We start from the raw sequence: 17184 nt of genomic DNA on the forward strand, positions 1-17184 counted from the left end.
TGTTTGGCCTGATGCGTAGCGCAACATTTCACCCAGTCTCAAGCTATGATAAAATGTCAGTGTTGCCACCCTCGGTAGTGCGTATCTTGACCTGCCAAAGACCTCTGAGCATTCTTACAACCCCACAAATAAATGCAACAGTACTTCTAGCCACCGGCAGGTATTAAGATGCGACCTAGCAGGAATTAGCCATGACCCAAAACCCAAACCACCTTTTCGGTAAAGTCCCGCCCCAGCTCATCGCCCTCAGCCCTAGGCAAGCATGGCTTTGACAGGCCGCGGAGTGGCCGGCCATGTGCTGCCCAGGCCTGAGTTTTGTGTTTGGGGTCGTAGCGCTCTGAGGGGGCCCCTCTGGATCTCGGAGGGTGGATCCCCGAGGACACACACTCACATCCCATCCATCCAGCCGCAGCTCTTCACACTTTAATCCACAAAGACACACACTCATGGATCCAATCTCATCACCCAGGCTGGGACACTTAACCCTGACCAATGCAGCGCACACTCAGCCAGTGTGTGTGTACAGTATATGTGTGTGTGTGTGTGTGTGTGTGTATGCGTGTGCAGTGTCCATGAATGTGTGTTTGTACAGTAAATGTGTACAGACGTGGCTTTTTATGTGTAAATACTTTCAAAGAAAATGTTCAAAGCAGTTTGGCAGTCACATCTGTCAGGGAGACGGTGTGTTTTGAAAACGGTGGACTCCTGTGGTTGTGGCTGTGCTGAAACAGGCCTTGACAAACCTCTCCAATGTGAAGTTGCTCTCCCACTGAACCGCCCTATGCATCTTTCCATGATCTTCCTGCTAGAAAAGGATCCGTAACAGGAAGCTCAGGCTCACTAATAAGTATGCTGTCACCTTCCATGAGGTGAGACAAAGTAGTGCTAGATCACAGAAGTAGTTGTAAATAGTTATACTAGTTATAATAGCTATTAAATATGTAGAGTTTCCTGTATAGTAGTGCAATAGATTGAATTCCCAATAGAAATAGTAGTCACCATAGGACCACGGCTACCATCGCTTTTAAGGGAATAATAGGCAAAATTATTGAGTTTTGAAATCTCCTTTTAGTCCCTGTATTACTTCCTGCTTGGCATGGAATTCCCTAATCTGAAGTGATGGTGTTTTCTTCTGTTGCCTTTAATGATCACTTTTTTGTTTATGTGTTTGTTTGTTTTTTGACATGGGAAATGTTACAAAAGTGTGTGTTTGTTTTGTGCGTGCGTGCGTGCGTGTGTGCGTGCGTGTGTGTGTGTGTATGAGTGTGTGTGTGTGTGTGTGTATGTGAGACAGGGGTGGGACTGAGAGGAAGTGACAGATGCTGGTGATAAGCCAGAGTTTCCTGAGAAATAAGCCAGTCTCTCTCTCTCTCTCTCTTTCTCTCTCTCTCTTCCCCCCCTCTCTCTCTCTCTATCTATCTCTCTCTCTCTCCCTCTCCCTCTCTCTCTTTCACACACACACACGCACTTAACCTTCGCTTTTAGCACCTACCTCAATGAGCGTGATAGTCGGCAGTGATGGTTTATGGTGGATGCGACATCACATTATCCTAAAGGTCGCGATCACACTGAACGATTTCACAATTAAAATAATTAAAATAGGAAAACACAAACGTTGAAGCTAATATATAAGGATCATGAAAGCTTGTCTTCGTTTTGGAAATGTAGGTTTGTCTTTACTCAAACAAATAGTAGAGAATATGCACTGGGAATACAAATCAACATTCATCATTAGCTGCAGTGCTATAAGACACACACACACACACACTCACACACACGCACACACACATAGACAAGCATTGTCGAACATTCCCGTGATTATCTCAGTACAATGCAGCATTCTAGTGAAGCAGCATTAGTTTTTCCCATCAACCCCCTGGGCTGTGTGTGTAAGGCTCTCATACGGGAGGGCCAGCTGCCAATCACTCATCGTCTCATTGGCTCAAGCAAATGGGAGAGCGTGTGAATACTGATGGTGACCTTGGGCCCTTTGAACATTTCCCCCTCCTCTCTCCTTCTTGGCTCTTTCTGTATTTGATTACGTTTGTACAAAAAACACATTTTGTATTCATCACAGAAATCCCCTCCCTGCTTTATTTTGATCTCTCACCCCGGCCTACCTCACTGCATCTCCTGCTCACATACAGTATTTCTCTCACACATTCCTCACTCTCTCGTCTCGTCGCTTTCTCTTTCTATCTCTTTCTTCCTCAATTGATCTTTTTTTTCTGTTTGCTATGCCATATTCACATTTTCATTCTTTTCACATTCTCCTTCTGTTGTGCATGTTTGATGTTTCATTCTGTACCGCCAGTGTTGTAACTCTTGATCTTTTATTCTTTCTTTTCTCATTTTCATGTTGAGATGCTTCATCTTCATCATCTTCCTTTGCTTCTCCATTTTTCCTTTTGCTAATGATCAAATGTAAGGAACTCAATTCTTGTCATTTAATTCATTCATTCATTCATTCTTTCATTCATTGTTTTCCTCATCCATATACTGATTCACACTCCATCTAGTTCATTGTCAAATCACAACTTGGGCCTTTGCTGTGAAATTAAATTACAATTTGCAAGATCCAGATGGCAGACAAGATTGTGTCCCTCTTTCTATCCCTCCCTTGAAAGCTCAAATACATATTCATTCACTTTCAGAGACACTTTGCTTGCATATGTACAAATAAAAACAAGAGATCCAACATCTACTATCTAGACACACTGTGCATCAACACCAATATGCTCCTGCTGTGTCACAGCAAGTTTGTCTTATAGAACAGAGTTAGTGAACTTTCCCTGTAAGGTCTAGTGAACAAACGCTCTGCAGGACAGACTAGTATCAGATTCCATGTACTGTTGTTTTATAGAGAAGCACTATATTACTGCTACCATTTTATACCACCATAAACCCACTCAGACGTATAGAGTTTTTAAGAGAGGACATTAATAGGGTCTAGTGTCAGTTTGTATCAAATCTGATTCAGCTGGGGCTGGTATTACAGATCTGTTGTCAAGAGGCTGCCATCTGTTACCCTCTATTTTCCGATATCCTGGAGTTGATTAGATTCATGAGTCAAGGGAAATGATGATTGGCATCGGTCCTGAATTGAACACAATTGGACATTGTGGCTCAAATAAGTAAAGTCTACTACAGTATATGTTCATTTAATGGAATTGGGTTAGAAAGATGCAGAGTAGAATTTCTCTCTGTGGCCAACTGCCATGGTAAGAGCCGACTCTGAATAACAACAGTTAAATGGTCTACTGCATTTTATAACATTTTACTGTAACAACTCAACAGGCTTCAGATAGACTTATATGAAAGTAGTTTATGACATAATAACATTTGCCTCCAGCTAAATGGCTGAAATAAACCACTCCAACTTGCAAGAGGCCTACATTAAAGGATTTTTTTCTGATTTGTTTATACTGATAATGTGTCATTATGTAGTTGATGTGTGTATAGTATTGTGCTGACTCATAACTCATCATCCTTTCCTCAGAATCCTAAATTCCAGGAACCTGTCACCCTAGACTTCCTGGATGCTGAGTTGGAGAATGACATCAAAGTGGAGGTATTGTATGCACAGACACATGGACCGTTACACACACGTATATACACCCACATACACACACACACACACACACACACACTCAAGCAAAGGTACAAGGGTGGATGAGCGCACAGACAGGCACCCAGGTGCCAGATGTCTCATGTCTCCTCATAAAGCTATCATGATCAGTCCCCTAGTGTGATTTACTTACTGTCACTAACTAGTTATGAGATAGAATGTTTTCAAATCAACGGATACCCAATGAATCAGACCCAATGAGACTGAAAATCCTCTCCCTCTCTCTCTCTCTCTCTCTCCCTCTCTCTCTCTAGATCAGGAGAATGATGATAGATGGTGAGATAGGTGAACAGACCATTGAGACTCTGGTGAAGACTCAGGATGAGGTAAGAGAGAATGAGTGGCTTATATAGCACGCTATCTTGGGGTCCCACAAACTCCAAGACCTTTACTTTTATTATGATCCATTTGCAGACGTCTCCCACCATGCATCTACCCTGCATCTGCAGTAGTGCTGCAGTGTACTTGCTCTCAAATTTGTTGTAAAAGTTGTAAAACAGAACTGTAATTTGTAACACAAAAGGTGTGCCTCTCAAACAACTGGTTGCCCTTCCTCTCTCAGGGTTGGTGTAACAGTGTATCTACAATGCAGTGTTTCATGCAGTAAAAAGTGAGACTTCTATGATGGCAATATCAGTATACTGTATTCAAAATCAGACGTCAAGATGTGATAACACTGCAGTTCTTCAGGTTACTTATAACTGCTTGCCTGTAACTGCTTCAGCCAATGCAAACAAATATTTAAGTACCAGTCCGTTTAAATAGTTAACATGTAACATGTGTCTCCTAATAGACTAATAGTATGAAGGTTTTATCTAATAGACTGATAGTATGAAGGTTTTATCTAATAGACTGATAGTATGAAGTGTTTTATCTAATAGACTGATAGTATGAAGGTTTTATCTAATAGACTGATAAAGGGTTTATCTAATAGACTGATAGTATGAAATGTTTTAACTAATAGACTGATAAAGGGTTTATCCAGTAGACTGATAATAGGAAGGTTTTCTCTATAGACTAGATCAAAATCTGGAGCCTCCAGTGTTGTTCCTATGCCATGAAACATGTGAACAGTTCTGAATGTCAGTATCTGTGTGTATCGTTTCTGACAGAAGTACATAGACAGAGGAGTCAGGACCTATACCTGGGCACCAGTCAATGGAACAGACTACAGGTGAGCCGTCTCAGCCACATAGGCAGATACTGTACCCCAGTGTTGTACTATTAGTTCATAATGCTGTCATATATTTCATTATGTCACTAAAGAAAATTTGTATTTGTCTTTACTGCCACTACCTACTGAGAGTTCTCCAGTCGATGGAGGACACCATTTAAACCAATAGGGGTCACTCTCTAGTCTCTAACATATTATGGCCTGCAACGTGTTCAGCATTTCCTTGTTGAATGGGCTACTACATATAAGAGGTTTTTCTTTTGTTTGCCATTGAACATGCTGAATAATATTTATGTAATATGCATGTGCATTTTTATCATAGCATTTGTTAAATTACTGTATAACCATTTTTAATCTGAACCATAGACTTCATGTTTTTACCTTCTCTAGGTAAAATCTAAAATAGTTTTATTAGTGTTTCTTAATTGTTGGAATTTTCGTGACTAAAAGCATTCATGCTACAAATTGGACTGCACATAACATTTCAGAAAACGTCAATACATTTCAGTTTTCCGAACAAATCACTCTCCCAAACAACCTCCATCCCCAGAGTTCTATGTTTTCATTCATTTTGATTGCGATGTTCTTTTCTCCAGCCTGGCCCTTGTTCTGCCTAAATACAGTGAACACTTCATTCAAGCCAAACACGACGACGACATCAAGCAAGCTACGTGTGAGTATAGCGTATGCTGTCATGTTGCCATACAGTCAGCACTGAGCAACAAACTGTATACATTCTGAGGGTCATAACCTCCAGTAGCTCCACTTGCTTTATATTTCGTGCTCCTAGCTGGAACCGCTCCTTTGTATTTGCTCATCAGATCAGTTGGTCTCTACAGTGCTTTTCCTTTGTAGTGTAACCCACTGGTCAGTTGCCCTGCACTCCCACACATACCCAGCCCAAACACTGGCTCTTTTGATCTTGTCTGCTTGCTCTTTCTCTTCTCTCCCTCTCTACTTCCCTCTTTTGGCCCTCCTTTTGGCTTGGGAGCAGACAAAGCCTCCCTTACCTCCTCCCCAGGCTCGTTATCGCCTCTCTCCCTCCAAACTTTTTCACTGCGCCCCTCCCTTTCCACTATGTTTCAAATGTCCGATTCAATCTCTCCCCGCTCTCTTTTCTTTCACTCCACCTTTTCTTTCTGAAGGCTAGCACAGGATAACATGCTACCCACAGCATGTTAGGCTACTCTCTGGATCCTGCATCTCTCTCTCTCTCTCTCTCTCTCTCTCTCTCTCTCTCTCTCTCTCTCTCTCTCTCTCTCTCTCTCTTTCTCTTTCTCTTTCTCTCTTTCTCTCTCTCTCTCTCTCTCTCTCCCCCTCTGGGCTGTAAAGCTGTCTTCACCTCTTTCTCTTTTTCCCTCCTAGTCTCCCTCACCTCCTCCCTTCCTTCTCCTCTTCTCCAATTTATAGTTTTTTTCCTCTGGCCGTGCTTCCCAGGCTCACTCTCACTGTGTGCTACACTCTGCCTGCTTCTCCTGACAGCGATGAACATAGCTAATAGTTGCTCATAACTCACAGGGAGACAACCCATTCACACACACACAAGCAGGTGTGCAAACAATCATACTTCTTTCTGTTTATTCCAACTTGATTTTGATACAAGTTATTCTCCCTTGTGTCCTCTCCTGTCCTGCTTCTATGTTGGAATCTTACAGCTTCTTCTTGGGGCAAGTAGTCATTATTCTTCTGTATTTCTCCTGCCAAGCAATTCTTCCCTTTACTCCACTGCACAATCCTGTCTGTCTTCCCCTCTCTGTTTGCATGTTACTTTTCATATATGTATGCATGGAAGTAAAGGATGGATGGATGGCTGGTAGGGATGGGACGATATGCTTATCTCACGACACAATACGATGCAGAGTTATGTTATTTCTGAGCCACAATTCTTTCTAGCGATGGCATTGGCTTGCTAGAATGTAAACAACAATATAAAAATGTCATTACAAAGCACACATAATATAATTTTGATGGAGAGTTTGTGAAATTGTGATGGGCAAACCATCTAATTTGTGATTACAACAGCAGAATAAAATGGAGCTAATATCACGATTCATTTTAACTTTTTTTGTATTGCACTATATTGAATTTTGATATATCGTCCCATCCCGAATGGATGGATGGATGGATGGATGGATGGATGGATGGATGGATGGATGGATGGATGGATGGAAGAAAGACTGAAAGAATTACTCTGGAGTATGAATGCTTAATGATGGCTTTAGAGATGGATGGGTGGATGGGCTCTTTGATCATGGAATATAATTAGTGGAGAAAGACTGGATTCAGCACATAGCCATCTGGCTTTAGTGGATTTTTTTATAACTTTGATGTGATGCCATAAAGCATAAACGGCTGATGGAGCAGTTATTCGAGCAGATGAGATTCTGACTGGATGTTTCTGCCTCTGTATCATTCCCTCTCTGCCATAAAGAGTCTGTCAGTGTGCCATAAAGGCTGTCAGAACGTTTACGGGCCTGTTAAAGAAAGTAACACACCATGCCTGACTGCCACAGACTACTCTGATAGGGAGAGTGGGACACTAAAGATCTCTGTGCAGCCGTCTAGGGTTTCACTCTGGAGCCAGACCACCAATACCTCGATCCATCTTACCGCTTTCCTCCAGTAGGTGGTTCCTGCAGCCACTTGTCCTCCTAATGCATTAGGGATGTTCCCTAGCCAAGGGTGTGATGGATGAACTCAGGTCTTTCATCCATGTTAAAGGAATGCTGTGTTTTTAGTAGCGGGAACTATTAATGGGGTTGAATTAACCCTAGTCCATCTGTGTGTGAGAGAGAGATGGTGATGGACAAGTGAGGAGCAAAGAAGAAGAGAAAAGATATGTGGTGTAGAAAGAGGCTGGACAGAGAGCCACCCTGCCCAGTCTGTAGAGAGACAGCATTACAATGAATCTGCCCGTAATGTTTTATGTGGAGGACATTGTTTCATCCTGCACCAGATTTCCATGACCCCGTCGAAGCTCGGCCCTTAGTAATAGATTTCGCAGACTGCACACTCCGACAGCATTATATTTTAATGGCAATGTCCAAGATGTCTTCATTTTAAAAGACCAGCGAATGATGGTCATTGATGCTTTTATGAGATAAGAAAGACTAGGCATGGCGTTTGAATGAAATCCAAAGCCAGGGACAACAAAGCACGGCATAGGAAGGCATTTACTTCAGTTGTGTGTGACTGTGAACATGTTTTTGGACACATTGTTTCATTGCATGCCTATGCTCTTGTCTCCCTTTAGTCACTTCCCGTTGTGCATTTCCACAAGCATGTACATATAAGCATTTGAGACTTTTTATTTTGTCTGGTGGGTCTCAAATGAGCATTCTTTTACTGCTGTACAGTACTGCCTACTATGGGACTTATTTGCTACTTTGCTACATAGTTGCTACAGACTTGCATCATGTGTCAGATGCTTTTTTATTGCCTTTTTCTTTCTGACTCTACAATCCCCATATCTTCTCTTTCTCTCTCTCTCTGGGGTCACAACAGGGCAAGAAGGCAAGTATTTCTCAGTCCTTTATTCTCTTATGCTTCCCTACTGCAGCTCCATCCACTCTCTCTACCTTTATCCAGCACCTCATATCTGTCCAACAGTGTGTGTGTGTGTGTGTGTGTATACGTGCATGAGCCTGTTGAAGGCAACTGCACCTACTGCACCGTTAGCTATAGTATGCGTGCTACTGTGTCCAATTATTCTGACCACCAGCATTTCCTAAAATTCAACATAACCATCCATCCATCACGCCCATCCATATTTTTTAGTCTGCTATATAAATAAAGTGTATTATTGTTATTATTATGAATAGTCTATCTGAATTCATCTCTGACTGCATTTTCAACATTTTATGTATGTAGCTGTCAGCTTTCTGAGGACTAGTCTAATTACTATGATCATTTATTGTGGAATACTCCATGATCTGATAAATGATGGTCCTAAAGCTTGTGTGTTTGTATTTTAAAAAGCCATGGATACCATACAGCCGGAGAAGTTTGATGAGTTTGGTCACACCTTCATTGCTCCCAGGTGAGTTTTCACAAAACTACAGTACAACCCATGTTTAATATACAGGAAGAAACAGGGGTCCCGGATTGAAATGTTGTAAAAGATGATGAAATTATGAGCTTTGCTATGCACTGATCACTATAGCAATATTATGTACTGTTTTCTTCAGGGAGTACTGCAAGGATCTGAAGTTGTCAGTCAACAACACCCAGTTCCTCCTCGACTTCAACCAGTACATTGATAGGAATACTCCACAATCATGTGAGTCATACATCATTTATTTTTATTTCACTGTATACATATGCCTTAGTTCTGATGTCAGCCTGCTGTATTATATTGTTATGAATATTGTAATACCACAGGCCCACTCAAGGTCACCTAAATCAATAACACTTGCGTCATTATGAGTGTGTAGTTATGGATATGCAAGTGCATGTGTGTATGTATACGTGCATGTTATGTTTTGCTGTTAGCCAGAGTGGATTTTCCTCCTCTGATATCATGATGGTCAACCTCTGAAGGTCAGAGCTTCACTTTGGTCATTTGATTAGTACAATGACATCAGCCTGATCGACTGAGTTTCCTAGAAGCCTCATGTTGTCACGCTCCACTGACTCATGATGTTTGATTTGTCATCATCTAATGGATCTTACCCCTACTGTAGCTTACTACCATGCAGCTAATGGATCTAGGTATCCTTCCATCTTATCCAAGGTCAAGTCACATACATCTACATAGTTTCTGCCTTTCTTGCTGCTGTTTGTGCAATGTGATCTCACGATTTTGTTCACAGAATGCTTATGAAAAGTTATGGAATGCTTAAGAAAATGTTTAAAAATCCTCCCTCAGCTGCAAGACTTAACATTTGATTGTTAAATATTTAATTTTCTTATACTTGTAGTTTTTCATAAGTACCTCCCCTGACAGTGGAGGTTGAACTCTCTACCTTGGCATCATCTCACACCTAAAGCTACACCAGCCAATCCTTCACAAAGCACTTCATGGTTAGACATGACTGTCTAACGGCTGCTCAGTGACGGCCTACAAAAACAGGTTTCACTGCTGTATGATTTCCTGACAAGCGCCCTGAGATCAACCTGCTCTAGTTTTTTACCTTCATTCATCCAGGGAGGGGATTTGGCTGAATGTGCTTGCTCCTTTTCAGCCTCCAACTTCACATTCATACGATTAATCACATTCACGCTTGGAGCCTGTCCAGTACTTCTACCGTTGGCCAGTGAGCAGCTCCACTGGAGCAATTATGGGTTAAATGCCTTGCTCAAGGGCACATCAGTGGTAGTTCTTGAGGGAGCTGAAAGCATCACTGATTCACATTCCCTGCCCATATTTCCCCAAATGGTCCAGGGATTTGAACTGGCAACCTTCCTTCTCAAAAAAGTTACCTTAGACTACCATTACGCCCTTCACCACTGTTCTCTACTAAAGAGTGTTAGAGTAACATTGAAGTTTTCTTTTTAAAATGCATCTTACCTTGTTTAATCTGTAGGTAATGTGTCCCTGGTGAGTCGACTGATCCTGGATGCCGGGCTGACAGCCGAGCTGGTTAAACTTTGGAGGGAACAGACAGTGTGAGTTGGCCAATTTCTTCTGCACTATACACATACTGTGGATTCTGATTTGAGCAATGCAAATAAGAGTTCCTGTTGTTTACCTCACAGTGTTAACTTAATTTGTTAAAGTAAAGAAAGAAAAGAAAAATGCTAGACACTGTAAACATCTGTGTTGCATCCATCCAGTACTGTACCATAGCTGGTGCTTATTCACACACCATTTACAAGTTGTATTCTTTTGCTCTGCATGATTTGATCATGCTCAACCAATGAAATGGAATGAAAACAAGGCACAAAATGCATCTCACACCCAGCCATACTGAACTTTGCCAAGACATGTTGATTTGAGAAGAGAGTAAAGTAATTAGATCAGTGTGTTCCCTTTATGGTGTGCTCACTTGTCTGAAATAATCCACACTAAGCCTTTTCTGATACACACAAGAACATGCAGACACAAACACACACACACACACGCACACAACACACACATGGATATGCACACGCGCTAACACACACATTACAGGCTCTCTGTTCAGCATTAGGATATAGAGACAAGTGACAATTTGTTTTGAAATCTGCCTGCAGCCTGTTCCTTAAGTAAGGCCATGTTGCATTTACAAACATGCACACTCTTTCCAATATGATGATCTTCTCCCTCTGTGATTCACTTTGATGTTTGATTGGCTGGTGTTTTCCATGTTCTCAGGGATGGGATAGTGGCCAGGTTTGTAGCCACAGATGGAGGGATCACAAGAGTCTATCCCAGAAGGTAATCTCCCTTCATACATCTCAATTTCTCTTTTACTTATAGCTTGACAGTGTTTGTTCTGGCCTCGCGAAACGGCACAGCAACTATTGCCCAGATATCTGATGGTGTAAATGTGTGAGATGAAAATGGATAGTGGACTGTGGATACTCTTAGGTTGAGCTAATTCTGGCTACTTTTCTCACCTGCTCCACTGGGTTATTTTCCAGAACATGGAGGATTAGATGTTTTCAAATTAACTCCCAGAGCCTGCCAGGCCAGCACAGGACATGGTTCAAATCCATATATCCAGCAGCCAAACGCAGCTCATTTTCCTCAATTTACTTTTTTGCTACTTTCATCCGTATTAAACTCAGCCGTTCCATTCGGTTAGATTACAACATTCCAATTGGAGATGGATGCATATTCCTCTTGACTATAAAACATGAAATACAATCTCTTATTGCTTTTACTGGATCTCATCCATGTCAGACATCCATTGCTTTGGGTGTGACTCATATTTTGATGACCAAAATCTGGCTATAGATTTGAGTTTAAATTGCTCTAATACATCTGCTTCAAACACATTTCTTCTGTGTTTTATGCCCATAATGGTCCCATATATTAAGTTACGTGAGTGTGTTAACACTTTCAGCGCCGGGGAAGAGTGGATTGAGAATCCCGAGACGTACGAGTCCAGCTTCTACAAGAGGACCCTGGACAATGAAATTTATATTTTCACCGCTCCATATTTCAACAGTAAGTTTCCCGATAGGTTTGTGTGTGTGTGTGATTTGGTGTGCGTGAGCATCTTCAGTGTGGTCTGGCACTAAGCCTATCCTCCTCTCTCTCTTTGGACATCATTCCAGCTCTGCTGCCAATGATCTCACTCTTGAGGCCTCTCTGATACCACTCTCTTCATCCTTCTCCTTTTCCCTCCGTGTCCTCCACTACTCATCCCCACCCTCTCCCCTTCTTGCCCTGTATATACTCCCCGTTATCTCCACTGATCTGTCTAGCAGACATCAGGGCTGTAACTTAGCAGTAGTTACACTTGACTGCATTAACACATGTACTGGCTTCATGGACTCCACTCGTGCAAGAGTACAATGCAAGCAGATAAAAATGTGTGGAATTTCTTGCAAACGATTGTGACTCTTCCAAATAAGTACAATTCAAATGCTTTAATGTTCACTGCCATGTACTTTTAAGCATGATTTCAGTGCAATTGCCATGATTGCTGTTCCCCTTGCATCTCCCTCCTGTATTGCAGCAGAGAGCAGGGAGTCTGGCTCTGAGTCAGGTATTCTGGTGAGCAAGGCTGTGGACCTCACCATCAATGAAGTAAAACTCAAACCAGCAGGTCAGTCTTGCCAATGACCAGACTAGGCGTCACCTCATGTCATACACAATACAAGTGAAAAGACTCATTAACTAGCCATTGAAATTGTATCTTTCCCTATTTCATGTTTTTTTCCGCAGTGGTGGGAGTGAAACTCAACATCACGTCCTGGATGAACAGTTTCATGAATGCTACATTGAAAGTGAATGTAAGTCATGTTTGTATATTTTGTTCACCATTGTATTGTATGCACTCATAATCCTCTTTACACTTTCTGTTATACTTTCAGCTATTAGTGTACAGTATTTAATTCCTTGATATGCGAATCATTTTTTTCCCCTTCAGTGCAAAGACGAGATCTGTGGCTGTCTGAGGAATGATAAGGTACAGCAACCAAACTCTTGTTGTTACAGTAGATTTTGTTTTAGATACAATCTGGAATTTATCTGACAGCTAAATTTTGGTCATATCCACATATATTCTTAAAGACTTTCCTATCTTTCTAAAATATAAACAATCCTATTACAGCATCAAAATACATACAGTATAACATGTTTAGCTGTCACATATTGTCTGTCCTCATATCAAAAGCAAATTATATATATATATAAAAAAATTAAATTGTCTTCACTGTCAAATCACTATGTAAGCAAATTCAGTGATGGGGAGACATTGTTTCAACAGGTGGCGGTATACTACAAATACTGAAACATGATATAAGGAGACTATATAAAGAGTGTCACTCTAAAATCAAATGTTCACCATTTGAAAAATCATATGCCTGCACTTACAAAATGATTGCTGGTGTTAAAGTAAATCATGTTACGGGTTACTATTAATTATTACATTAAACATGAATTTCCTTTGTTGTGCAACATAAAAACACACAATTATGATCAATAGTCAAGAATCTAGATTCAAACATGCAAAAGTCAAAGCTGAAGGATTGAATGAGTTCTAGTTGTAGTCTTGGAACCGCTTTGACAACATAATAGTCAGTGGTCAGTCAAGGACAAGTGACCCACATCCTTTTGCACTTTACCTCAAATTTTTACCACATATCTTGATTAGCTTCCCTGATATGTTTTGTCTTTGTGGTATTGCCATACCATATAGAAAGCCTTATAGAATAAAATTGTGATGGTATGATAAGACCTTTGATTAAAATGTGTCTATGTTCTTGAAGACTGAAAAAATTGTGTCTTTGAAAAATAGACTGATGAATTTCAGGTGTTTCAAATGTGGTAGCAGAAATGTATTTATTGCATTTTTTGAAAAAAGCACTTCATATATGACTGTTTATCCCTTCACTCTGCAGCATGTGGACTGTGTGATCCTGGACGATGGGGGTTTCCTTCTCATGTCCAATCAGGAGGAGTATCTTACCCTGGTGAGTTAGTATCAACCATTCTCTTCAGCTTATCGTAGCCATGTGTGTCTACCTGGGTGAGGGCAATGTATCTATTGGCTTCCTCCAGATGATTAGTGATGGTAAAGGTATAAATCATCAAATAACATAAATCATGAAACAACATACTCAGAAAAGTTCAAAAAAGCTTTTGCCTGTAATCATATTTCCGGCCTTGTTCAACCTCCCTCCATACCTGGCTCTTCTAACCTCTGTCACAGCAATCCATCAATCACTTATAGAGGTCAGATGAAGGTCTTATGACTCAGCTAAGTTATGAGCATGGTGCGATGGCGTGGAGCCGTTTGAAAGCTCCGGCAGGACAGTAGTACATCCATGTCTCCAGTAAAGTCGAACACTAGCCACTGGAGGAGGATCAAAGAGAGGATGTTCATGGGTTTCCAGTCAGTCATGGTAGCTGCAGTGAAGTCAGTCCCCTGGGTGCGCCAGCGGTCATCTCCGCTATGATAACTCCACTGTTACAGTTCCCTGTGTGTCAATGATATGATATACAGTGGGTTTGGAAACATTTCATGACAGTCAGGATAGGACATCTGCTGTTTGACTTTTGACCCTTATAACTGTCTTGATGTTTTGCATGCAGCTTAAGCATATGTATGTATAAGCATCCTGCAATCTCCTTTTCACATTGCGAGTGATACATTTGGTATTCGATGGGATTATGAAGGATTTTTTGACAGTTAAAGGGAAAAACTCCACATATATGTGTGTTTGTAATCACACACTTACCCAGGACTATGGATTCAATACAAAAAATGATCTTTATTTACATCAAAGGAATGTGTAGGCTCATGATCCTGATGAAGCTGTATGCGAAACAGTCTTCAATAAAGATTTTTTTTTGGACTGAATCTATAGTCCTGGGCCTTAAGTGGAGTTACGTGGAGTTTTTCGCTTTAGCTTTGATTATCTTCTTGCATTCTCTAGCACCTTCTGACCCAGAGTATACGCTGTGCACAAAGCCTTATCTTTTTTATTTGGGATTTTTTGACTGTCTTTGTATCGCAGCAGGACATACAGTAGCTGAATATTTTGTTTAAAGGAATAGTTCACCCAAAAATGAAAATTCTCAGGTGAAATTTGTTAGTCCATATAACACACAGGGAGGTTGCCAGCACAGCTTCGTAGCAGCCTTCTCCAAAACAACTGAAGTCAATGGGGACCTGTTCTTTAGAGTTCCAAAACAAAAACAGCCAAACAATCACACTGTGAATAGAAAGACCTATACACCATTATTTCCATTACTCAGGTCTTACTGACTGACCCAGATACCTGTGTTTTTTGGTGTGTGTGTGTGTGTGTGTGTGTCTAGATAGGTCAGTTCTTTGGCGAGGTGGACCCTGTGCTGATGATCAACCTGGTCAACACCTCCCTGTACTCCTACAACAAGACCTACGACTACCAGTCTGTCTGTGACCCTGAGAAAGACAGCAAGGCCGCAGCAGGACCGCGCTCCGTCTATGTGGTGAGATGCTCGCTCACACAAGCTGTCACACACCAATCACAGATAATTATTGTAAACCCACACACTCACACATTTCCCTTGACTTTGACTGCTAGATTTGGAAATTTGAACTGGACAGTACATGACTTTCTTCTGCCGTCTCTCTCCAGCCTACCATAGCAGACTTGCTGAGTATTGGCTGGTGGGCCTCCAGCGCTGCCTGGTGAGTGTGCAGGTGTGTGTGTGTGTGTGTATTGTAGTGGGGGTGCATTTGTACTTTAGTGTAGGAGTGTGCATGGGAGAACATTACAGCATCACTTCCCGTATGACTGTCCACCTGCATTATGTTCTGCTATTAAAATAGAAATGACTGCTACATCCCATGACATTTACAACAACAATGACTCCAGCCTCAGACAGATGTCTAGTTGTTATTGAACAGTGTTTGGCTGCTGAAGGTAAATGAGTTAAAGTGGTGTATGGTCTACTGACTCATTCTATCTGACTCATTTTGTCTTTGTCATTCTCTCTGTCTAGGTCGATACTCCAGCAGCTCTTCTTCAGTCTCATGTTCCCTAACCTTCTAGAGGCAGGTGAGTAACAGAAACTGGGACTGTGTAAACTGTAACCTTCAGCAGAATATTTAGCTACATATCTTATCCTTTGATGTATTTTAATCTCAGCTCTTTCTCTCGCATCCTTCACCTTATCTCCTTTGTTCCACGCCTTTCTCTTCTCTCCAGTGGAGTCAGCAGAAGAAGACATACCAGATGCCATGTTTAAGGAGAGCTGTATCACAGAGCAGACGCAGTACTTCTTTGACAATGACGAAAGATCCTACTCAGGTGTACTGGACTGTGGAAACTGCTCCAGGTACGTGTGAGTGTGTGTGACAGCCTGTTTGCGCATGTCATGTATGTGTGTTCACACTGTACATGTGTTGTGTTGTTAACGTACGAGAGATTTCCCACCTCTTATCTACTTCCTGGATAATTGTGCATCCTTGTGTTTAATGGTCTGCTGGGATCGGTCCAGAATAGTGTTGGTTTCCTGGCCTCTCTCTGTTTTCCAGCCTGATCTCAGGCAGCTGCTGTCTGATGGGTTCTGATCAGACACAGATTACCTTGATCTGTCAGTGAGCGGAATTGCAGAGGAAAGCACAAAACCCCTTTTATCTGGTTTTCCTCCTTCGGTTTCTGGCTATACTTCAAACTCATTGATACACACGTTCACGGACCACTGCACATTTACTTTGCTCTAACCTCCTTTTGTGTCAAATCGGGCCGTCTGGGGGGTTAAATATGGCTAGAATTACGGAGTGTTATGAGCCCCACGTGCCTGGTGCTTTACTCTCCAATGTTAACGACTATAGACAGAGAAACTTTAACGACCACCATAAAAAAGGCCAATCCCTAGAGGAGAGGAGAGGTATGTGTGTGTGTATGTATGCGCACATGTGCATATGTGTTTGTATATATATGTAAACCTTCTCTCATATGTGATTTATCATTGGTTGTGTGCCCATTCCAGCTACACATATTATCACTCTAACCCAAGCTTATTATGAATACAGACTCTTCAATTGATTGACTGAATATGTGTGTGTGCGTCTGTCCATGCCCACATGTGTGTATTTCTCAGGATGTATCGTGCCGAGAAGCTGCCCAACACCAACCTAGTGTTCCTGATCACCGATGCCAAGGCAACTTGTTTGTCATGTGACCCCAGACCGCTTCGACAGGCGGAACAGCCCTGTATCCTTTCCCTCAAGTCGTAAAAAGTCAAGCATAGAGATACACTTCCTTTTTACTCTCCAGCCCTCCATCCCTCACC

The 17184-nt window shown here is 41.6% G+C and overlaps 1 protein-coding gene across 1 annotated transcript in view; it reads left to right on the forward strand.

Moving 5' to 3' along the window:
• LOC139644564 (voltage-dependent calcium channel subunit alpha-2/delta-1) overlaps window positions 1-15578 on the forward strand; it is a 57490-nt gene extending 41912 nt beyond the window's left edge. The window contains exons 19-34 of the mRNA XM_071519971.1: window positions 810-869; window positions 3515-3571; window positions 3883-3954; window positions 4741-4802; window positions 5399-5484; window positions 8781-8841; window positions 8990-9081; window positions 10328-10409; window positions 11098-11160; window positions 11792-11895; window positions 12410-12499; window positions 12619-12686; window positions 12824-12862; window positions 13797-13868; window positions 15220-15372; window positions 15522-15578. Coding sequence (XP_071376072.1) covers window positions 810-869; window positions 3515-3571; window positions 3883-3954; window positions 4741-4802; window positions 5399-5484; window positions 8781-8841; window positions 8990-9081; window positions 10328-10409; window positions 11098-11160; window positions 11792-11895; window positions 12410-12499; window positions 12619-12686; window positions 12824-12862; window positions 13797-13868; window positions 15220-15372; window positions 15522-15578 — 1218 coding nt within the window. The remainder of the gene's footprint in view (window positions 1-809; window positions 870-3514; window positions 3572-3882; window positions 3955-4740; window positions 4803-5398; window positions 5485-8780; window positions 8842-8989; window positions 9082-10327; window positions 10410-11097; window positions 11161-11791; window positions 11896-12409; window positions 12500-12618; window positions 12687-12823; window positions 12863-13796; window positions 13869-15219; window positions 15373-15521) is intronic.
• The last annotated feature ends 1606 nt before the right edge of the window (window positions 15579-17184 follow it).

Source organism: Centroberyx affinis, unplaced genomic scaffold (assembly GCF_046629955.1).
Source record: "Centroberyx affinis isolate AG114_WGS23_722 - 3 ecotype Tasmania unplaced genomic scaffold, CSIRO-AGI_Caff_v1 ptg000755l_1, whole genome shotgun sequence".
Classification (NCBI taxonomy): domain Eukaryota; kingdom Metazoa; phylum Chordata; class Actinopteri; order Beryciformes; family Berycidae; genus Centroberyx; species Centroberyx affinis.